Below are 23401 nucleotides of genomic sequence, written 5' to 3' on the forward strand. Positions count from 1 at the left end.
CTGGGCTCACCCCCAGTTCAGGCAGACACTGAAATAATTAAAATGTGGGAGAGGGTTCCCGTTAATTGACTGCACATTTTAGAACTTGGTCAAACATTGAAAGTCTAGAGATGCCCGAATTCCAACAGACCTGAATGTCTCTGGTTCAACCTCTACCTTTCTCCTTCCCTGTCCCTCTCACTGTGCAGGGTTAACACCAGGCACTGCCACAAACCCACCTGGCAAAGCCTGGCACTGACGCCTTTGCAGCCTGTCAAGAGTCTAATAATTCCAAAAATTATGTTACACACAATGCTCATCATTTCTCAATTCCAGCTCATCAAATGGATGAGCTTTAACGTGAGGAAATTGTTCTGTGTGATACAAAACTGCCCAAATTCAAGCCCTTTTAAAGCACCAAACACTACCATAATTTCAAGTGGGCTTTTCAAAGCCCTCTCATGCTGCTGGAGCACTTCAAATATTTTTACAAGGATGTCGAAGCAGAATACGGTCAAATAACCTTTTGAAGTAAAAGCAGCAGACATCAAAACATAAATCCCCAGGCTGAGAAAAACACTTGGAGAGTCTTGAAAAGCAACAATCCCAGCTCATCTGCAGCTTGCAGCTCCCTGGAGCAGCAGTGTGTCTGCTGATGGGGTTAAAGGCAGCTTTGGCCCTGTGGGTGCAGGAGCTGCTCCTGTAAATATCAATATCAATATCAATATCCACACTGCACAGCAGCTCCTGTAAATATCAATATCAATATCCACACTGCACAGCAGCTCCTGTAAATACCAATATCAATATCCACACTGCACAGCAGCTCCTGTAAATATCAATATCCACACTGCACAGCAGCTCCTGTAAATACCAATATCAATATCCACACTGCACAGCAGCTCCTGTAAATACCAATATCAATATCCACACTGCACAGCAGCTCCTGTAAATATCAATACCAATATCCACACTGCACAGCAGCTCCTGTAAATATCAATATCAATATCAATATCCACACTGCACAGCAGCTCCTGTAAATATCAATATCCACACTGCACAGCAGCTCCTGTAAATACCAATATCAATATCAATATCCACACTGCACAGCAGCTCCTGTAAATACCAATATCAATATCCACACTGCACAGCAGCTCCTGTAAATATCAATATCAATATCAATATCCACACTGCAGAGCAGCTCCTGTAAATATCAATATCAATATCCACACTGCACAGCAGCTCCTGTAAATATCAATATCCACACTGCACAGCAGCTCCTGTAAATACCAATATCAATATCCACACTGCACAGCAGCACCTGTAAATACAATATCAATATCAATATCCACACTGCAGAGCAGCTCCTGTAAATATCAATATCCACACTGCACAGCAGCTCCAGTAAATACCAATACCAATATCAATATCCACACTGCACAGCAGCTCCAGTAAATACAATATCAATATCCACACTGCAGGGCTGCCAGGGGTTCCTGCTCCCCATGCCCATGCCCTGCTCTGGTGCCTGTGCCCACGTGGCTGTGCCAGCCTGGCAGCAGCACCGAGCTCTGGGACACCCCCAGGATTTCCAGGAGTGGGTAAGTTCTGATCCAGCAGCCTGATGTCCATGATTTTGGAGAAGATTGTTAATTTGGGTACAAATTCATTTTGTTTGGTTTTGCAGATACCAGTGAGATTTGACAGGAGCTGCTTCCAGTGCCATTGGTGCTCCAGAATGCAGTAGGGAAACATGGCACGATAACATCCCCCTCCAATTTCCTCTTTCATTCCTGTACAATAGCTGGATTCTCTCCTGCCTTCTGCAGAGGAGACTAATGCATCCCCAAAGTTAATAAAATGATACGGGGTCATTTTTATTGAAAGAAAGTTAAACATCTGCTGTGTCTATGGCAGTATATTAAACAATATTTTATTATTCTCACTTCCCTGACATGATTCACGTCCCTGGCAGGCGCAGAGCCCCATTGTTTGCTTTTCATGTACATGTAGCACTTTAAAATGTGAAATAAAAGCGGGAGATAAAGCCCAGCTGCAGAGAGGGAGCAGTCAGGGCAGGGTGCTGAGGGTCCCTGCCTGTCCTGGGGGTGCTGAGCTCATCCTTCTCCTTCTCCTTTTCCTTTCCCTCCCTGTGCCCCTGGCACTGCCCTGAGCCCTCCCTGCAGCACCACTTCATTGAAGCACTGTTTCAGGACTGGATGTGCTTCCCCACCAGGTTAGCTCATAGTGTTTTCACGCAAGATGGATCTTAGCCTATAAAACCCTCCTTATGTGGTCTCTATATCTTGGGGTTTTTTTGCCCCAATCCAGCAATTTTGATAAAGGGAAAAGAATTAATTTACCTCTGAGATAACAAATTTTATGCTAAATTTCAGCCAGATGGTACAGCAAACAGCTGAGAGATTATAGCCCCCAAACCAGGCTTTAAATAGAAATGATAAGTTGCTATAAAGCTGCCACCAGCACCATTCTAACAATGGAAGAGTTATTTCCCTCATTCACTCTCACATTCCTTATTAATCTTCCTGCTCTTCATTATCCATTTTATTGCACTTCTCCCACTGCTCATTATGTCAGAGGGAAGGGCTGGAGCCTCAGAAGCAGCAGGATTTCCTGCTTTGCCTTGAAGTTCTCTTCCAAACTCCTGTTTTACTTCACAGCAGCACTCGGAGAGGCGCAGCACCTGGGAGATTGGCTCAGCAGCGGGAAAAGCTCCCTGGAGGGGTTGGTGGCACCAGCCCAGGCAGGGGCTGCTGCAGCTCTGCCCAGGTGTGCCCAGCCCAGATGGGACACCACCATGGCACTCTAGGGCTCCTTTCCTTTCCTTCCTTCCTTTCCTCTTCCTTCCTTCCTTTCCTTCCTTCCTTTCCATTTCCTTCCTTTCCTTTCCTTTCACTTTCCTTTCCTTTCCTTTCCTTTCCTTTCCTTTCCTTTCCTTTCCTTTCCTTTCCTTTCCTTTCCTTTCCTTTCCTTTCCTTTCCTTTCCTTTCCTTTCCTTTCCTTTCCTTTCCTTTCCTTTCCTTTCCTTTCCTTTCCTTCCCTTTCCTTCCCCTTCCCCTTTCCCTTCCCCTTTCCCCTTCCTTTCCCTCTCCCCTTCCTTTTCTCATTTCTCTTTTTCCCTTCCTCATTTCCTCTTTCTTCTTTCCCCATTCCTTTCCACATTACCCTCATTATTTCAGTGCTCTGCGCTGCCCTGCTCCACTCCCATCTGCCCTGGGTTCAAGGTGTGCTGAAAACGTCTCTCTGTTTTCCACTCTGGACTTCCATAATGCACAAAATAACACAGCTCAGTGGAGGAAGTTTGCTGGAATAATTTGTGTGTTTTTATACAAACCGATGATTAAAATTTACCTCCTTGATGTATTTTTCTCCCTTAAACGGTAGTTATGTTTCCTTGAATAGACAAATGCAAGATAAATTCAATTACAGCATAATTTCTCCTGGGGTGAATAACCTTTAGATCAGCTCTGATCTCAGAACACACTCTGAGATAACTCACTGTCCATTACATGGCTGAAATTGGGGCCATGGCCGTGCCTGCACTTGTCACTGTGAATATCAAATTATTTCTGTTCTTCTTTGCATCCCTGAATGCCAAACAAGCTGGGGAACGTGAATGCCAAACAAGCAAGGAGCCCAGCAAGAGCTGGTTTGCATGGGGGAGGAGGTGGTTTCTGAACAAAATAACCTCTCAGGAATTCAGGACAGCCTGGGGCCAGGCAGTCCAAATATAAATAAATAAATAAATAAATAAATAAATGTTTTTTAAAAATATATTATATATATAATATATATACACAATATGGTCATCCACATAAATGAGGTTATATCTCACATATATTGTATATATATACACATATATATACATACACATATATATATATAAATATCATATATATGTGTGTATATATATATATATATATATACACACACAATACGGTCATCCACATAAATGAGGTTATATCTCACATATTTTGTGTGTGTGTGTATATATATATATATATCATATATATAAAATATGGTCATCACACAAATGAGGTTGTATCTCACACTCAGTGGTCTTGGATGGGGATTTTTATTTTAAGACACAACCTGACCTGAACTAAAATGCAAACACGACCCTGAGCCAGGGAGGCACAGAGCTGCCACGTCCAGGGAGCCCATGGAAATTCTGTTTTCTGCTCCGAAACCACATCCTGACAACATTTGCACCCAGCAGCACGGGCAGAGCAGGTTCCTGCACCACTCGTGGGAAAATGATGGAATTCGGGAATATTTCCTGAAAGGGACGGGGACGTGTCGCCTGCCAGGCTGCGAGTGCCACCTCCTGGCTCCCAGCGGCGACATCCCCGGCGCTGTCCCGGGTTAACCCTTCCTCCCGGCGCGGGTTCCCGGGCTGCCTAACCCTTCCATCCCTGGCGCTGTCCGGTTACGGCTGTCCCGGGTTAACCCTTCCATCCCCGGCGCCGGGTTCCCCGATCCGGCGCTGTCCGGTTAACCCCATCCACTGTCCCCCGCAGGCGCTGTCCCGGGTTAACCCTTCCATCCCCGGCGCTGTCCCGGGTTAACCCCTCCATCCCCGGCGCTGTCCCGGGTTAACCCTTCCATCCCCGGAGCTGTCCCGGGTTAACCCCTGCATCCCCACTCTGGTAATTTCCATCATTCTCTCTGCTGACAGCTCCTTTCTGAGCACTGCAATCTGGCCCAGGAGCGTTTCAAAGCACAGCAATGCTTCGCTGCCATGGCTGCCTGGGCTCGGCAAGGGAAGGAGAAGGAGGAGTGGAAGCACTGGGGGTCACTGCCCTGTTCCCATCCCATCCCATGGGGTGCAGCACCAGGAATTCCCTGCCTCCCTGCTCTCCTTTTTCAGGTCACCTCTCACATTTCATCAGTCTAAAAGTATTTCTAGAGCTGAGTGTGCTGGGGAGGGAATAGGGACTGCCCAGGAGCTCAGCCACACCAGCAGGACCTGGGATGCAGCAGGACCTGGGACGCAGCAGGATTTGGGACCCAGCAGGATTTGGGATGCAGCAGGATTTGGGACCCAGCAGGATTTGGGATGCAGCAGGATTTGGGACCCAGCAGGATTTGGGACCCAGCAGGATTTGGGACCCAGCACTGGCAGGGGCTCTCACGGGTGTGCCCCAGGCTGGCTGCACCTCACTCCTTTCCCAAAGGCAGGGCAGGATAAACACAGTTTCTCCTGCTGATTCCCACACTTAAACCTTAAAACTTCCCCTTCCCTCCAAACAGAACTCAGTAGTAAAAAAGAGTAAGAGCAGAACTCACTTTTTGCCCCGAAGTCCCTCCTGTCCCAGTGGCCTCAGCAGCAGAGGAGCTTCACTGACCCTCACCTGCTCTCCTGTCCCACAGGTGCCTCTCATCACACCCATCACAGCTCCCACCAATCCTGACCTTCAGCTGGTGCTTGTTCAGGTGATTCCACTCAGAGCCCTGCTCCAGGTGATTCCACTCAGAGCCCTGCTCCAGGTGATTCCACTCAGAGCCCTGCTCCAGGCACCAGGGGAACACCCAGCACTGGCTCCTTCCTCCTCCTCCTCCTCCTCAGCCTCTCACATCTCCATCCTTCACAACTGGGAGTCACTGAGCTGCTCAGATGAAATGCTCTCTCTCCTCTAAGTGCAAATTGTGATTAATGAGTTTCTGGCCTGGCTCCTTGACAGAAGATGCACCTTGCACACGTTATCTCTGCAGGATGTTCTCTCTGCAGCCCTGCACCCTGGCATGGGCAGGTTCCTGGCAGGTGAGCTGAGCTGGCAGCAGGGAGGCTCCAGCAGCTCCTGTGCCCATCCCAGTGCCCCTGAAAGCAGGAGCTCCAGAAATGTAAATGCTGCATTGAGCCCACACTCACACATGTGAGTGTCCCCAATAAATGACATTTCACAGCCCAGTGCTCCTCCCTGCTGAGATGATCGTTTGTGGTGGCTCACTCTGAACAGGGCTGTGACAGAAATTTTGGTCGGTGCAAGACAAATTGAAAAGTTTCAGTATTGGCCTCTGAAGCCCCGTGTTCTGTAGCTTCAGACAAATTAAATGTGAAGGCAGGGCTCAGCTTTTTCCTTTTTTTTTTTTGGTTTTTTTGCCTCCCTCTGCTGTGTTTTCAAGTGCAGCCTGTCCTCCTGTGCCCAGAGCCAGGGTTTGGCCCCCTTGCTCCTGTGCAGCCCTGGGGTCCTGGAGGTGCCACCCCTCACGGGTGCACAGGGATCCTTCCCCAAAATCTCAAACATGTCCCTGGAACCGGTACCTTCTGTGCCACCACACCATGGTTTCTGCTCCAGTTCTGTGTTTCTGCCTCCTCTGCTGCAGCTCCACGCTGTTAATGCCTTTTCCATGTCAGGGACACCTGTGTTTTCCCAGGAAGAGCCGCGTAATTAATAAATAAATAAATTAATGAATTCCAGGGGTTGCCCATGCCAGGAGCAGCGTCCGGGAGCTGCTGGTGCTGAAGAAGATGGATGGTGGCACTGCCCTGCCCTGTGCCTGGCTGAGCTGCTCCTGCCATCCATCATCATCACCCGCGGAGAGGAAGGCTCGGAGCAGGGAAAGCTCCCTCACATCCCTGTTCTCCCTCCAGAAAGGGGCTGAAATCCAGGGCAGGGATGCAGCACTGCACAGAAACCACAGAGGAGCACCCCCCTGAGCAGAGAGAGGTTAATTTGTCAAGCCGTGTAAAGCATTTTAATTACAATTCATATAACATGTATAAATAAATATTACATTCTTTCAGTCTACAATGCATACTAGGCATACCTTGTTAAAACGTCCATCTATGTTATTGGGTGGCAGGATTGACTTTGTCCAAGTAAAAAAAACCCAAACTACGGAGTTTAGTAATTAAAAAACCCAAATCAAGGAAATTGATGGCAAAGACAGGACGATGCAAGTGCTCCTGGCTCACATAATACTGCTTCCAAGGGCTGGCTCTGCCACCTCCTTTCATCAGGAGAGCTTTGGGAGGACACTGCTTTCCTCTTCGAAGGGATTTTGATCTGTGCCCTCCATGAATGTGAACTGGCACTGAGCCAGCACAGTTCTGCCAGTTCACACCACAAATTAAATTTCTATTTTGTATTTATTAAACCTCTATTTTGTATTTGCTTCTGATTTATTACTGCCTTGGTATTTGCTTGTTCAAAATTCAGATTTACAATCTAGTCTAAACTTTTCAGTCTTTGCTGGTCCAATGGCAAAAAAAAAAAAAAAATCTATAAAACAGTTCCAGGTATTTCTTGTTCTTGCTTCAGCAATATTTCCCTCCCTCCCTCCCAACAGTGTGCCCAGAGGCCAGCTCTCCCAGTAAAAAGGGAATAAACATTTGGGGCAATCAGGGTCTTTCTGTCCACTCCTCTTCTTGCTTTCAGAGCTTGATGAGAGCTGGAGACACCAGAATAAACAGAAAAATGCAGCACAAAATTATGAATTCATGAACCTGGCAAAACAAAACAAAACAAAACAAACCCAAACAACCCAACTGCAGGCTGTGCATATTTGGCCTGCAGTGGTCTCAGTTCCAGGAACATTTACAGTGCACCAGAGGGGCACTCCCTTTGCTTGGTACTTGTAAAAGCTAACAGAAATCAGCACCTCCTTCCCTTGGTGAAACACAGGAACTTTGGTTGTGGAAATTTCAAACAAGCAACTAAACAAACAACCCAGCCTGAAAGGAAAACGAAAATTCTTCCAAACAGAACATCTTTCTTGCCAGGGTGAGATGGAGGCTCAGGCTTTCAGAAGAGACACCACGTGGAAATTATCAGTCAATACTTATCCCCTGAATTTTTAAATGACAGGAGACTGTTTACAGCTACCTTAGAAACAGAATGTTCTTGTCCCACTGTGAACTTATTGAATTTTAAATTTTCCTGTTTTCAGGATATTTAAAAGAAAAATACAAGAGGGAAAATGATTCTGTTTCAATTTACAAGACAAATGGAAAAGTAAAAATGAAAATACCAGGTAATTTCTTCCTCCTTCACATGTAATGCCAAAGACACATCTTCATTTCAAATGAAGGAAAGAAAAGAAATGGCTTGAGAACCAATATAAAAATTCTCCTTGTGGGTCACATGTCCATAACTGTGATGTTTTATTGGAACCAGAACAAGTTATTGTTTGCCTCTTGCTTATTCTTTTCATGCTCTTATATTCTCTCATTTCTTTTTACAGATATTTTTGGTACTGTGAAATATTACTATCGTTATTATTTGTATGACCCATAAAATGAATTTTCACAACCTCATCTTGCCCAGTTCATCAAACTGGTCATACCATTTCCTTGTTCCTTTCCTTTTGTATTCCACTTCCTAAATCCATGAATAGCAGAATAAGCACTGGGAAAAAAATAAACAAACAACAAAACCCCAACGAAACAAAGCAGAAAAACAAAAACAAACCACGGACAGTTTGGCAAAATTTCTTTCCCTGATTATAAAAACTGCCTCATCGTTTCTCCTGGCGATCCCTTCCCCTCCCCTCCGTCCCAATATATACTGTAGAACTGAAGGCATCAAGGTGTGGTCAAACCCAAAAAAAGCACCCCAGCAGGGAGCTACGCTTTGTCTTTGAACTTCCCCACGTAGTTTCTGATCTCTTTGGAGTCGCCCAGCTCCATGTCCTGGCACACCCACTTAATGTCATCGTCGTGGCTGCCGAGGATGGAGTTGACGGTGGGGCAGCCGTCGTCGGGCGGGATGGTGGTGAACGTGGTGAACTTCACCCGCTTCCTCTTGGACGTGGGCGAGTGCAAAGGCTCCACCTTGTGCTCCTTGCCCAGCCTCCCCCCCGGGTCCGCAGCCCTGTGCAGCTGGCTCGCAGCGCTCTTCGGGGCGCTGCCGTTCAGCAGCTGGTTGCTCTCGTCGGCGCCCGAGCCGCGGTCGATGATGGTGGTGTGCTCGTCCTGCTGGGGCGACGCGTCCGCCGCGTTCTCCAGCAGCTCGGCCTCGTTGCCCAGCCACACCCAGTCGTGCGAGTGCGTCATGGTGCTCTGTCCTTCCACCAGCACCTGCTTGTGGCGGTACTTGAGTGCAAATGTGGCGCAGTTGATGAGGAACACCAGGATGGCCAGGCAGAAGACGCCCAGCAGGGCGTACATGCCGATCTCCAGGTCGCTGAGCCCGCGGGGTGTCTGCACCAGGTCGTTGTCCTCCATGCCAGCACCTCCTTTGGGCAGGTCCACCTGGGCGGGGAAGTTGGTGAAGTCGATGGGGATGTTCTGCAGCTGGCTGTCGTCCGAGAGCTTGCCGCCGTCCAGGCGGTTGTTTTTGATGACCTTGTTTTTGAGGACGGACTTGGCCGTGGTGCTGGCCTTCCTGAGGGGCCCCTCGGGGTCCCTGTCGGCCGAGGAGCCGCCGTGGTAGCGCCCGTCGTGCCCCGGCTCCGGGCCCTTGTGGCGCCGGTCGCTGGCGCGGTTCTCGATCTCGTCGGCGTCGTAGTCGCCGCCCGCCTCGGCGTCCGCGTCGTTCTGCCCGAACTTCACCCTGATGCTGCCGCTGCCCACGGCCAGCACGCTCTTCCTCTTGGACTTCTGGCACGCCTCGGAGATCATCATGTCCACCTTGACCAGCGCGCCCTGGCCCTCGCCCTCGGCCGCCACCACGGGCCACCGCAGGGCCGGGCTCTGGTGCACGGACACCACGGCCTCGTCCAGGGACACCGCCGACAGCCAGAAGTCCTTGGGGTCGTAGATGTCCAGAGGGGTGACAGAGCTGTCACTGAACTGGATCCAGGTGCTTACCACAGCTTCCTGCAGGGATAGGGACATGGTTAAACACAGGCCTCTATCACGGACATCTTTTATGAAAACATCCTTTCGTTAGGATTTTTTCTCCTGAGAAGCTGAGAAGCCTCAGAAATGAAATATAAACAATGGTTATCTTCTGCTGTGGGATGCAAGAGGTGCATCTTTGATTGGTCCATGTGAATGTTCTTACTTGATGACCAATCACAGGTCCAGCTGTGTTGGGACTCTGGTCAGTCACAAGATTTTATTATCATTCCATTCCTTCCTTTGCAAGCCTTCTGAGGAAATCCTTTCTTCTATTCTTTTAGTATAGTTTTAATATATCATTTTCTTTTAATATAATATATATCACAAAACAACAAATCAGCCTTCTGGAACATGGAGTCAAGATTCTCATCTCTTCCCTCGTCCTAGGACCCCTGTGAGCACCACCACAGGCCTGCAGTAAATCAGCCCAGCCCACTGCAGCCCATCCACCTCCCAGCTGGAGGAAACAGGACCCTGCACTGCATTTAAAGCAAACCAAGCCTCGACTGATGGGGCACAAAACTGGCCACATTCATCACTAAGGGTTCCACTGTTACTCTCCCTGCAAATGTTTTGCACAAGGACGTAGAAAATAATTGATACGAGATGTCTTTATTACCCAAGTGCCCATTAGCAAGGTACAATTTTACAAGCTCTGTAAGGAAAGTCATTCCTGTGGTACAAAAGCCAAAAGAGGCAAATCACAGAAATTACCAGAGGCACTTGACAGAACACTTATTTCCCTCATGTAACACATGCACAGGTGTCATGGGGAGCTGTCAAATTAAGGCATAAGGATCTTAGCAGGAGTAAGGAGCTACCACAGCATCTTGGAAATGGCTGGAGCAGAAGATTCATCTGAAGGAAAAAGACTCACAGAACAAATGCCATTTTGCTGGAGAAAGGTTTGTTTTAAGCAAAATACACTTTATCCTTGAGATAATTAAAAAGTCCACCAAATTTCTGTGTCAAGAAGAGGAGGATGGGGATTCTGGCATGATGTCTGCAATAAAAATACAAATGGGCTGGATTTAATTGTCTGTCTTTGTGCTCTGCAGGTAGCACTGGCAGAAGTCATCATTGGAAGCAAACACAAAGCCAGAGGTCAGCTCTCTGCCATGTGAAATCCCATCCAGATGACACAGATATTTACTTCTCCACATCTCAATAGCTTTCTTTGCAGGGCATTTCTTTAATTTTTCATTTGTTCTGTGCCTTGCCTGCGTAGCCAGCAGACGGCCAGGCAGATTGCCAGAGTGCAACTTCCCACAAACTGAAGTTCTTTCCTTCCCACACTTCAGCCACAAATGGCTCTAATAACTTCACACTTGGGTACATCAGAACAACTGGGCTGAAAAACCAGCACTGGGGAAAAACACTGCCACCCTGTTAATGTCCACTCATAATACAAATTTACAACTTAATATGGTTTTCAATTGGCTGCAATTTGTTATGCTATGGTTATAAACAAAGAGAATTGCTGCCCTTCCAGTTGAATTTAAAGCTGTTCAATGAAAACAGCAAGGGGCATTTAGCTGGGCAGAAGGTTGGGGCATACTGAATATTTGATTTCCAAAGCACTATCAGCAATTACTTGAGGGACTGAAAGAAGAAAAATAAGTTGTGGCACAACAGGAAAGAAGACAGAGTTCTTGGTGATTCAAATTTACTTCAAAGAGCTGAAACGGAGCCAGGGTAGCTCAGAAGCTGGGAAGGGTGAACTGCAGAAGGAAATTAAAACATCTGATGTTTCATTAGAGAAACAACCCTGAAATGAGTGAACAAACACAAGGCTGCAGGGCACAGCTCGAATTTCTATCACAGAAATCTATAGCAGAGCAACCCCGGTCAGAGGAAAGCAAAGGGGGTTTTTAATGGGTATGTGCAGAGAGAAGAGGATTCACCTCCTCAGGCAATCCCGCATGCTGCTGCCTCCCTTCTCCCCACAACAAAGGTCAGCTCATGTGCCCCTGGGGAAGGGAAACACCAGCATCACTTCCAGCACACCACCACTGCCTGCCACTGTGCCCTCCTCTGGAGAGCAGGAGAGAAAATAAATTCCTGCAGGATTTTGTCCAGGTGGGGCTGGAAAGGATGGCACCTGTGCCCCTGCCCAGCTGGGAACAGGCACAGCTCCACACCTTACCGTGGACTCACCTCAATGAACCCTCTGTGCATTGGCACAAAGTTGCCACCAACTTCAAAGCAACTTTTATTCTTTATGCCACTGCTCTACAAATCTGCATTCCTGCTTTTATGAAGCAGAGACAGAGAAAAATGGGATGGCAGTCAGCTGAAATTTGCAGGCACACTTTGTGATTTACTGTAGGCAACAGAGGTGTGCACTGGCTTAGCCATTATTTTCTACCAGCACTGACATTTTTTATTTCCAAGAGAACGTTTCTTCATAGGAGGAACCAATTTTTTCACAAAACAACATTGTCATGCCCATGCTATGGACAACATTAATTAAAAGGAAAAGGAAACAAATGAGAGAGAGAGGGAGAGACTTTAAAATCCTGCCCAAATATGTTGGATCAGACCAAATATTCTATTTGGCAAGAGATCATTTCCTCTCATTCACATCATTAAAGGAAAGCCAAAGGCAGGGCAAGGAAGTGAATTTCCCAAATGATTATAAATTCTGAGAAGCTAAAAAGAAAAGAAGAGAGAAAAAGGAAATGATTTAGTGCCATGTCCTTCAAGGAGCTGTTTCTGCAAATCCTGTGTACCACATCAATAAATCCCCTCCAAATCTCTGACAAGGTCCCTCCAGTTGCTCTCAGAAGATGAAGATGGATGGGAGCCTTCTCACCTGCCGAGCTGCTGCCCCTCGTCTGCTGCCCCCAGCACTGAGGTGACAAATGCTTGTGCCCTTTAATTACCAAGCACAAACAAAGGGTGTGAGGGATTAGCTGGCTCTCCAGCCTTTATTTCCCTCACTTTTCCTCTCTCACACAGTCAGAGTGACCACAGGGACACATCAGTGCCAGTGCTCCCCACAGAGCAGGAGCATCTCAGTGCAAAGTCAGAGATTGCTCATCAGGTCATGCTAATGACAGCAAAATCCAGCCCAGAGATGCAGAAACTGCTTCCCACAACACTGTTGATCACCACCAGGCTTTCCTTAAGCACCTAAAACATTCCATCAATACATCTTTTGTCTAAACTTTCCCTTGTGCCTTTGCTGCTCTCTTCCCCCACCACAAGTGTATTTTCAGCTCATGGTCCGTGGCAGTTCCACCACCTTTCCTGGCCTTGAATTACATTGTGGCTTATCAGTCCAAAGATACCATTTGATAAATCTTCTTGGATAAACTGGTTGCATTTTAGAGAATCCTGCTGCTTAGAAACACAGTTTGGGATATTTGATTTTATTCAATGCTCAGAATAAAGCAGCCATTTAACGGTCTCCATTCACTGTAGCACAAATAAAAGTATTTGTGAGTAAGCCCTCAATTGCTGGGGTCAGCTGCAAGGGCCCTGGAGTGAGGCAGGACATCAGAGGGAAGAAATGGTTGGCTCTGCAGAAAACAAATACACCCCTCCCTCAATAAAGGCAAAGGAATATTGTTCTCAGCAGCTTCTGCTGGGCCAACTCTGATTGCTCTGTCTGGGGACTTGGATGCTGGAATGATTTCCCTAGCAATTTTATCATATGAAATATCAAAGTATTACATGTGCATTTATTTTTAAGCCCGTGGCTTGTGTAGTAAAAATTGGGCTTGATCGTTATGATGTGGAAATGAAAGCAGCCAAGACTCAGATCTTAATTCAAACCATGCATCCCCCCACTGTGGGTTTCTCTCTCTCCTTTTTGTCCAATCTGCTCATGTGACATTCCTTTCCAGTGGGAATTTGCTTGTATTTGCAGGGGAAGAATTCAGGTTCTTATCCAACAATGCATCCCTTCTCCCTTTCCCATGCTGCTGAATTCCTTTGTCATTCCTGAGAGCTATTCCATTGCTCTGTCAGCATAAAGCAGATATAAATACAATTTGTGTGTAACTCACACTGCCAGGATGGGGCAATGAACCCACACCATGACAATCCTGCTAATATCTGTTTTAAGATATAAATACAGTTTGGGTGTAACTCACACTGCCAGGATGGGGCAATGAACCCACACCATGACAATCCTGCTAATATCTGTTATAAGATATAAATACAGTTTGGGTGTAACTCACACTGCCAGGATGGGGCAATGAACCCACACCATGACAATCCTGCTAATATCTGCTGTGAACTGTGAGGGGTCAGTGAATGCTCAGGAAGGCCAGAGCTGATGCAGGCCATCCAGAAGCAGGGCCAGGACAATGATCCAGCCTGTTCTGCTGCCCAGGGATGTTCTCCCATTCCCAGAGAGTGAGAGCAGAGCCAGGCCTGGAGCAGGCACTGCACCTGGGGAGCACCAGAACTTGCCTTTGACAAAGCACCAACACTGCTCTTTTTCCCTGAGAAAGTGTCTGCAGCTCCCCAGGAGCACTGAGAGATACTTTAATGCACAGAGCTGTTTATTAAAGGCTTTTTCTCCTTTCTTCACTGACCCATTTCAGCTGCTCAGCCCCCATGCAATACCCTACAGTGACAAAAAGCTGGATATTACTGTGAGTTCCCCTGCAGAGCCAGCTGAGCTTTGAGAGTCCTTGAAGCTCACTTAGATCAGAAAACATTTAAACACTGTAGGTTTCCTTTTGTTTACATTTTGGAGAAGCCTTTAGGATGACAGTGTTGATTTAACAACCACCAGCAAGCCAAATGGAGCAGCCTTCCTACCTGAGCAGATGGCCTCCAGAAATAGATAACTCACAGCTAGAGTTTCCAATTTTTCAGAAGACACTTCATCTCTGATATTTAAAAGTTGGTCAACCCGTGTCTATTTTTAGGCACCTAAATCACTGATCCACTTTTCAGTGCCAATGAGCTCCCTATTGATTAAAAAATAATACATGGGCTCAGCATCCCTCAAGGTCACCTTGCCACAGCAGGTAATTAGCTGCTCAGCTATAGATAAAGGTATCTAACTTAAAGCTTCCAAGGTGAAAAAATATTGGCTTATCTTCTTTAGAGAGCTTTGTACTTATGGAGAAACTGCCAAATTTCAGGGCTTGTGCTTTGGCTGCTTTGTGCTGTGTGTGCAGACAAGGTGTGGTCATTAGAACTGAGGTAATCCACTCATTATGGTCACTGAAAAAAGCCACAGCAAAAATTCTGATTTTTGTTTTCCAGTTGCATCAGTAAGGTTGCACGAGTTATTTGGGGTTTTTATAAACTTGCTTGAGAGGAAAAGACACACTTAAGTAATGAAGAACTCACAATGTTCAAGTACAGGCTTAGTCCTGGGCTGTCTCCTTGGAAAAAACCCTCTTTCAAAAGGGCTTGATTTTCAGCAAACACTCAGCATTTGCCTTCACAATTCCAGCTCAGTCAGGATCTCAGCTGATGCACTCCAAATCATGAGTCACTTCTTGCAAAATTTAGCCACAAACATTCCCACATTTGCATTGATTTTTCTAAGGGAAAGTGACTTAAATGTTATATCCTTCATTCAAGCTGCAATGAAAGGAAAAGATGTCTGTGATTCTATAGGTCACTCCTACACCATTTCCTTCCATTATTTCCCAGTGGGAAATCTATTCCTGTCTGGTTTTGGTGATGGAGATGCCCTGCTCACAACCAGGGCCTGACTTCAGCATCAGAAATGTGCCACCCTCACAACCTGAGACTGTCCTGCAGGGAACAGCAGCCTAAACCAGTATGAAGACAGTATGCCAGATGTGGTTTCTAAGCCCTGAAGAAGGGTACAAATGGGTTAATTGCATAAGATTCTTATGTTTACAGGATGCAACAAATGGAACAGATGGGCACCGTGTCCTTCTAGCTTGGACATCTCCCTGTCACTAAGTTATAAAACAAACTAGATTATTTTTATGTTCCAGAAAATTAGGTAGCAATAATCATGAAAATGGGCCATAAAACTTGACTTGAGATCTCTCCCTATCTATGGGAGAGGAAAAATGCAGTAGCTGTGGACAGATTTAATTGTGTGGTCCCCAGTTCCAACCCTCAAACCAACTGACCACAGAAAGATGTTCCAGTGCTGACCCTTGGGTTTATTCTGGGCCAGTGACTGTTTGCCTTGACCTGCTGGTGTTCTCCAATCTTCTTTTCCACAGAGGCTGTGACCTAGACAAGCTGTTTGAAAGACCCCCTTTAGAGAGATGGGAATCTGCTGGCTTAAATAAGATCAGCACACGAATTGGATGATGAATTCCCCAAAATCCACATGAAAAATAAAAGGAAAGATGAGCCTGGCAGTGTGTCGTGGCTCCAGGAGGGAAAAGAAACTGATGTGGCCATCTTCTGCTTTTTACAGCTCTTGAAGATATTGAATTGTGACACACAGAGCTCTGTGCTCTCCAGAGCAGAAAACAAGGGCATGCCCACACAGCAAACCAGGATCACTGTCCAAAATCTGTCTGTGCAGTGAAAACAACATGGGTTTATTAGCTAAAGAAAGTATTAAAACTGTGAACAGCATAAACTTCAGTGCAGTTAGGACTTTTACTGCAGACTGAAGTCCCTGTTGGAAGGGAAGAAATGACCAAGCAATTCCAGAGTATCTGTAGGGAAAAGCAATTAACATGGAAACAGACTGCCCCTGCAGTTTAAATCCTAAACTGGCTGTGAATTCTCATCTGTCCTTTGCACTGATAAAGTCCTGCCCCATCCCAGAAGGCAAACCCAGTAAATCCAGAGGGCACATTACCTGCTTGGGAGTGTGAAGCAGCTCCTGGGCCACGGCTGTGGCCACGATGGCCCTGCTGGTGGCTGCACTGGGCTGCAGGAAGAGAGACAGCCCCGACACCAGCTGCACCCCGAGGTCTGTGATGGTCACTTTGTCATCCAGCACAGTCACTGTCTTCTCTGCCAGGATGGAGTCAGACAGAGGAGACAGAACCTTTGGAGAAACAGAAGAATCAATTTAGGGAAAGGCTGATCAATTGATAAAACCTTTCCTAAGGTCATCGTGCCTCCTTGTCTCCAAAGCTTTATGCACAGAAAGGAAGAGCACAGGAAAGGCAGTCTGATTTCATTAGCAGGGTAGAAAACCTGAGTGGAGAGGCTGTGGCTGAGAACCATCCCAGACTGGGAGCTGTCCTGTCCCAGTTGTGTTATTTGCATTATTTCACCACAAGAGTGGAATTAAAATTCTCTTCTCTTGTTACTCTGTCTTCCCATGAGGATGAGCTCATTAAACCTCCCAACTGCTCCAAAGGGAGGTTACCAGCCTAGGATTTGTCCTTCCTTTCTTGGCTTGGAAATTCTGTTCCTCCAGCTTTTACTGTTTTTGATGGAACACTGAGACAGCCGAATATCCTTCCCTATGCTGAAACTAAGGGCCATGCTGCTCCCTTCAGGAACTACAGACAGCCAGCTCATGCACGTGCTGCCTTCCCACCTTCCTCATACCCACACAGACCAGCTCTGTCACCCTTTATGCACTGGTTTGGTCAGGATTCCCAGTGTAACCCCAGAGATGTCTGAGCTGTGGGCATGGCAGGAGTGGCACACAGCCCACCCCAGCCCTGCCCGGGCTGTACCTGCATGGTGGTCATGCCCAGGCTGTACCTGCCCAGGCTGTACCTGCATGGTGGTCATGCCCAGGCTGTACCTGCCCAGGCTGTACCTGCATGGTGGTCATGCCCAGGCTGTACCTGCCCAGGCTGTACCTGCATGGTGGTCATGCCCAGGCTGTACCTGCATGGTGGTCATGCCCAGGCTATACCTGCCCAGGCTGTACCTGCCCAGGCTGTACCTGCATGGTGGTCATGCCCACTTCCCGGCCGACCAGGATCCTGCCCTCCTGCAGCCTGGCAATGTGGGGATCCTCCAGCTTCATGAAGTCCCTGACCAGGTCCGTGATGTCAAAGTGCCAGTCGGAGCCCAGCAGGTAGCTCAGCTGTCCCCAGGGCCCCGAGTCCTCGGCCACGAACTGGGTGAGCACCCTGACCATGGCGTGCTGGTACTGCAGGGTGCAGCCCCTGCCCCTGCGCTCGTCCTCGTCCTCGTCATCGCTGTCCCGCGTGGGCCTGGGGCAGGAGAGAGCACAGCATGGAGAAACGCTCCCAAAACACCACTGAACATAACATTGGGGTGATAATGGAGAGTGCCCCTCAAACCCTTCTGCATCTCTGGACCATGGATGCCCACCTCACGTGATGAAGGACCCCACAACAGCACTGTGCCACCTCTTCATCTGTGCTGCCCCCTCCCAACAACACCTCTGCCAGGGCACCTTACCAGAGTCTCACATTGTGTTTTGCTGCCCAAGACAGACACATGCACAGAAGCAGAACTCCCACAGCTTTTACAGCTTTATTGGATCTGCAGATGCCCAGTGCAAAGCTGTGCCAGTATGCTGCTCCTCAGGGGAAGAGGCAGCACTTTTGGGAGCATTCCTTTCACAAATCACACAAGAAATGCAGTGACTCCAACCCACCTTTTGTTGGAAACCACGGGGACTCTCCAGCCTTTGATCTGGCTGAGCTCAGTGTCAGAAATGTCGATCTGGAGGGGCAGGCGTGGCACCCACACCGTCATCTGCAGGGGGGCACTCAGGTACTGGTAGGTGAAGTTCACCAGCGCGTTCACCTTGCCTTTCATCTCCTTGCCATTCACAAAAACGTAGTCACACCTGTCAGACACCTGAGAGGGGAGGAGAAAAGGAGATCAGTGTGACAAAATGAGCTCCAAGTGCCACCCTGGCAGCTCAACCCCAAAGCAAACAGAGGCTCCCCTGTTTATGCACGTTCATGATGGCCTGGTGCAGTGGGAGCAGCTGAACACCAAACACCTCCCTGGCTCAGGACACAATGTGCTGGAGATGCCCAAGGGCTGCATGCTGTTTATGAAGCTTGCAGTTGATTTTCTGCAATGCAGCGAGCTCCAAACTGATGGCAGGGCTGGGGAATCCTTAATGAGCAAAGCTCTTCCCAGCTTGGTCAAGAGGAACCCAGCAAACCCAGACTGGGCTGCACAGGGGCGAGCAGCCAAAGCTCTGCCCTGAACACGACCTCCATCGGGGGTGATGCTGCTTTCCCCACTGGCTCTGCAGCAGATTTCACCCACTGAAGAGTAACAGAAGGCATTTCCTCTGCAATAAACATTATCTGTTTGTAAATGTTTACATTTTGATTAAAGCTGTAAAGTATTTCTAAACACTACAGTAGATTTATCATTAATATGTAAATGCTGTCCTGGAATATAAGCAAGCATTATCATAGCCATGTAAGAGTTATATCAGTAATCACTTCTTTAATCAGTGTTGTAATTTACAGACCATTGAGTTTTCTCATTTATTATGTTACTGAGTACTAGTGATAAAATCACTCCTGGATATATAAATCATTAAGAGAGATGCAGATAGTATGAAGTGACTCCATGTGATAAAGTCATTGTCATTTCTATTCCTAAAGGTGTCATAAATGTCTGGGGAAATCCAGTGGCACATTAATCATACATTAAGTGGTGAGCAATGGGAGCTGTTACATTACTAAATGAGCTGGTATGTCTGCAGAAATTACCAGCAAAGCCAGCAGATCCCAGCTCCTGCTCTTGCTCCCATCCTGTCAGAATTCTATTTCATCACCCCTAACGAGCATGGGTAATGGTGGAAATGCTTCTCCCACCTGAACATGTATTTATATTATCATCTGCTCCCTTCCACCCATTCCCAGCACATTTTCGTTCAAATGAGGATTATCAGCTGGCAGTGCTGGTGTCCCCAGACTAACCAGTTATTCAGGGCAGGCTTGGCTACACTGCCTGGGTCTGTTCTCCTGGATGGAAACACAGGGCTGCTGGGGACAACCAAAGGCAATGGCACATGGAGCATGGAGGAAGGATAGAAAGCAGATTTTTTAAAAAATGTGTCATATTAGAACTCAAATATTTTTTTTAATTAAAAAGGTATATTTGCTGAAGAGTTTTTGACAGACAGAAGTGCTTTTCTGTTTTCCTCCAGGCTTTTGCCAACATTCTGGAAGGCCAGGGAGCAGTGCAGGGACAATCCCTCAGCTCTCCAGGCCAAGAAAGTTTCTAACAGTGGCTGGAGACTGTGAGCCCTGATGTGTCTCTCATCTCCTGTAGTATTTATGCTTTACTATGAAAACATCCTCCCTCTGAAAGTGCTTTTTATCTCTGCCATCAGAAGAAGTGAGCAATGATGAAGGGAAAGCCTGCTCAGCCACCACCTTTAAGTGATTGGGTTTTTTCTTTCCTGCTTAGCAGATCAGCAAGAAGTTTTGCATTTTAAAGAGCTCTCTGATGCTATTTCAGCAGTTTCTTTCATTATTAAGCTGCATTCAGCTACTTTTCCCTTTTTTCTATTTTCCTAACTTCTTTCTCCAGATTAAAACTAAAATAAAGAAGCAGACAGCAAAGCCAGGGCTAAGCACAGTTCCCTGGAGGCCTCCTCTTTGTCTTTTTCCTGGCATTATATTTTTGTGCCCCCTTGTAACAAAGGCCATTGCCTTTCCAGATGACTTGGACAGATTCTCTCTGCAACAAATCACATTTTATTGAGCTGACAGAGGAAACTGCTGCCTGCAAATGAAGAGAGCCCCTCCTGAAGGGTACCTGTGGCACTCTGATCTGGAGAGGCAATCACAGAAGGGCTGCAGTGAGTGTAAAGGACATTTCTGGAACTGTCCCCAGGCCAGTGCAGAACCCCTGGGTGTCCCTTCACGTCCCCATTTCAGATGCAGCTTTGATCCCACCCTGACTCTGTCCTGCAGGAGCTGCTGGAGGTCACACAAAGGGTGTGACAAGGACACACAGCCAGGCAGGGGCTGCTGGCACCTCTGGGGAACACTGGGTTTGCCAGGTTAAATCCCACTACGGACTCCTGGGAAATCTCCCTTCAATTACAGGCAGTTTTAGAGAGACAAATCTCACGTCAAACACAGGCTAAGGGACCTTTCCTTTCAAAGGATGGTGAACTCAAGGCACTGGTTTGTGTCTGTGGTACACAGGAGTGGAAAGGATGACAACTGTAAAACCTAAAATTAAATGAGTGGTTGCTCATGCGAGCCTGCTCTAGTCCAAGCTGGTTTATTCTCCAGTGGTTTTCACCTCTGGAGATACCAGCCCAGTTCAGAAGGACAGAAAGAGAAGTTTTCAATGCAGAAATCCTGCCAGGTTTATGGAGACTGAAAATCTGGGAGGCATCAGTCCATTCTCTAGGTGTCTGTGTGGTTTTAGGACTGAAATGGGGAGATGTGGTTACAGTGGATGTCCTGCTCGTATTCATCAGGTTCAGATCTTGCATTTTTGTCTGTAAACCCATTTACCCATTTCTGTTATACTAATGTAAATGTTGCTAACATATTCAAAGGTTACATAAATGTTTAAATATTTATGACAGCACTTCTGTGAGCAGAGAGCTTTTTCCAGTGCCTCTTACAGGAATCTCAATTTCAGTGAAAAAAAAAAATAAATTACAGGATAATCAGCAAAGAATAGTGGTGTTCAGCACTTTTCATCCTTGTGTTCAGCTCATGCCATCCCTCTGGCACACCAGGAAGGCACCTGGAGCTCAGCAGGTCAGGCTCTGGGAGCAGCCACTCACTGCACTAAGGAGCACAGAGCACCAGGATCACTCATTCACACAGACTAACACGGCATTTACAGGAAATATTAGGCTGTGATAATTCCACACACTTTGGATATTCATGTCCTTGCTATAGAATTTCTCCCAAGATTTTCTTTTTTAACAAGGTGCTCTGCAGAAAGGGAATTATCCTCTATTAAATTCTCCAGGTTTTGAAAGAGAGACTCTGTGTGGCTGCCCAGCCTTGATTCCAATTAAACACCATGGTCTCACACAAAGGAAATCCTCTGCTACAGGAACATTAGGCTTCCTAAGAAGGATTTCAATGCCTGGCTGCATAATCCTGAATAATCAGTAACCTTGTGGAAAACTGAAGCTGTCTCAAGGCCCATGTACTCATTTTTTCAAATTAAACTCTTTAAGTCTGCTAAAAGTTAAAGCTTCAGACCTGAGCTCTTCCATGCTATTATTTACAGCTTTGTGGCCATGTCAGAGCAGCTCTGAGAATGGGAACCTCCATTGCAGGAGCTGCTAATTGCTCCAGAGGCTGCATTTCAGGGCCAGCCCCGGCTCCCAGGGATGCAGCTGAGGCTCGGGGGCTCAGCAAGGGCAGCCAGAGCTGCCTCCAGCAGCACAGGGGCACACACAGCCCTGCAGCACACACAGCCCTGCAGCACACACAGCCCTGCAGCACGGCAAACCTGGGCGCTGCAAGGGCTTGGTGCGCTCACACCAGTGCAGGAACAGCCCCAGGAGCCCTTTGCACCTGTGACCCCCCAAAGAATGAGTCTGTTTGGTGGGATAGCTGAGAAGGATTCCCAGTGTGGCACAGGGAGCAGGGCAGCACTGCCTGCATGGGCTGGTTTCAGCTGCACCCCTCAGAATGAGCAGCCTGCAGCTCTCACAGGCACCCAGGGCTGGGGGCTGCTGGGGCTGGGGGCTGCTGGGAGCTGCACACCACAGAGTGGGGCCAGGGCTCAGGTGAGGCTCCCAGCAATGCCATTGCCACTCTGGAGGAGCCTCAGCCCTGCAGAGGAGAGCTGGCAAAACGAGATCCGAGTGGATCCAGGGTCAGACAGTACACAGATCCATCAGTAACAGATCAGTAACACAGATCCATCAGTAACACAGATCCACCAGTAACACAGATCCATCAGTAACACAGATCCATCACAGAGTGGATCCAGTGCTCAGGACAGATAACACAGATCCACCAGTAACACAGATCCATCAGTAACACAGATCCATCAGTAACACAGATCCATCAGTAACACAGATCCATCAGTAACACAGATCCATCAGTAACACAGATCAGTAACACAGATCCATCCCAGAGTGGATCCAGCCCCCAGGCCAGGCTCCCAACACCATTTGCTAGCACAAGGATGGAGCCCCAGCCCTGCAGAGCAGAGCTGGCTCACACAGAGGATCACAGAGTGGATCCAGTCCTCAGGACAGGTAACACAGATCCATCAGTAACACAGATCCATCACAGAGTGGATCCAGTCCTCAGGACAGGTAACACAGATCCATCAGTAACACAGATCAGTAACACAGATCCATCTCAGAGTGGATCCAGCCCTCAGGCCAGGTAACACAGATCCATCAGTAACAGATCAGTAACACAGATCCATCCCAGAGTGGATCCAGCCCCCAGGCCAGGCTCCCAGCACCATTTGCCAGCACAAGGATGGAGCCCCAGCCCTGCAGAGCAGAGCTGGCTCACACCAGGGCCGTGCTCTGGGTGCACTCTGGGCTCTCTCTGCTGAGCAGGGGCTGCACTTTCAGTATCAGCAGCCAGATTAGCAAAACTAAGCAGAAAGCCCCCAAAGCAAGAGAGCTTTTCTCAGGGCAAAGGCTGTACATTATCTAATCTCATTAGAGAGATTTCAGAGGCAGCCTTGCAGAGCAGCAGCAGTACATTTAACTAACCGAATATCATTCACCACGACAGAACTGAGAGAGTAAAAGGGGCACAGAATGCCAGCTGGGACTGCAGG

The 23401-nt window shown here is 47.5% G+C and overlaps 1 protein-coding gene across 5 annotated transcripts in view; it reads right to left on the bottom strand.

Annotated features, from left to right (window-relative positions):
* Nucleotides 1-7304: 7304 nt before the first annotated feature.
* The window catches only part of TMEM132C (transmembrane protein 132C), a 166031-nt gene continuing 149934 nt past the window's right edge, over nucleotides 7305-23401 (bottom strand). For all 5 annotated transcript variants that reach the window (XM_064726859.1, XM_064726861.1, XM_064726862.1 and 2 more), the window contains 4 exons: nucleotides 18291-18496; nucleotides 17607-17880; nucleotides 16557-16748; nucleotides 7305-9763 (listed from right to left, as the gene is read on the bottom strand). In XM_064726859.1, the coding sequence (XP_064582929.1) occupies nucleotides 8570-9763; nucleotides 16557-16748; nucleotides 17607-17880; nucleotides 18291-18496 (1866 nt within the window). In that variant the 3' untranslated portion in view covers nucleotides 7305-8569. The remainder of the gene's footprint in view (nucleotides 9764-16556; nucleotides 16749-17606; nucleotides 17881-18290; nucleotides 18497-23401) is intronic.

Source organism: Zonotrichia leucophrys, chromosome 15 (assembly GCF_028769735.1).
Source record: "Zonotrichia leucophrys gambelii isolate GWCS_2022_RI chromosome 15, RI_Zleu_2.0, whole genome shotgun sequence".
Classification (NCBI taxonomy): domain Eukaryota; kingdom Metazoa; phylum Chordata; class Aves; order Passeriformes; family Passerellidae; genus Zonotrichia; species Zonotrichia leucophrys.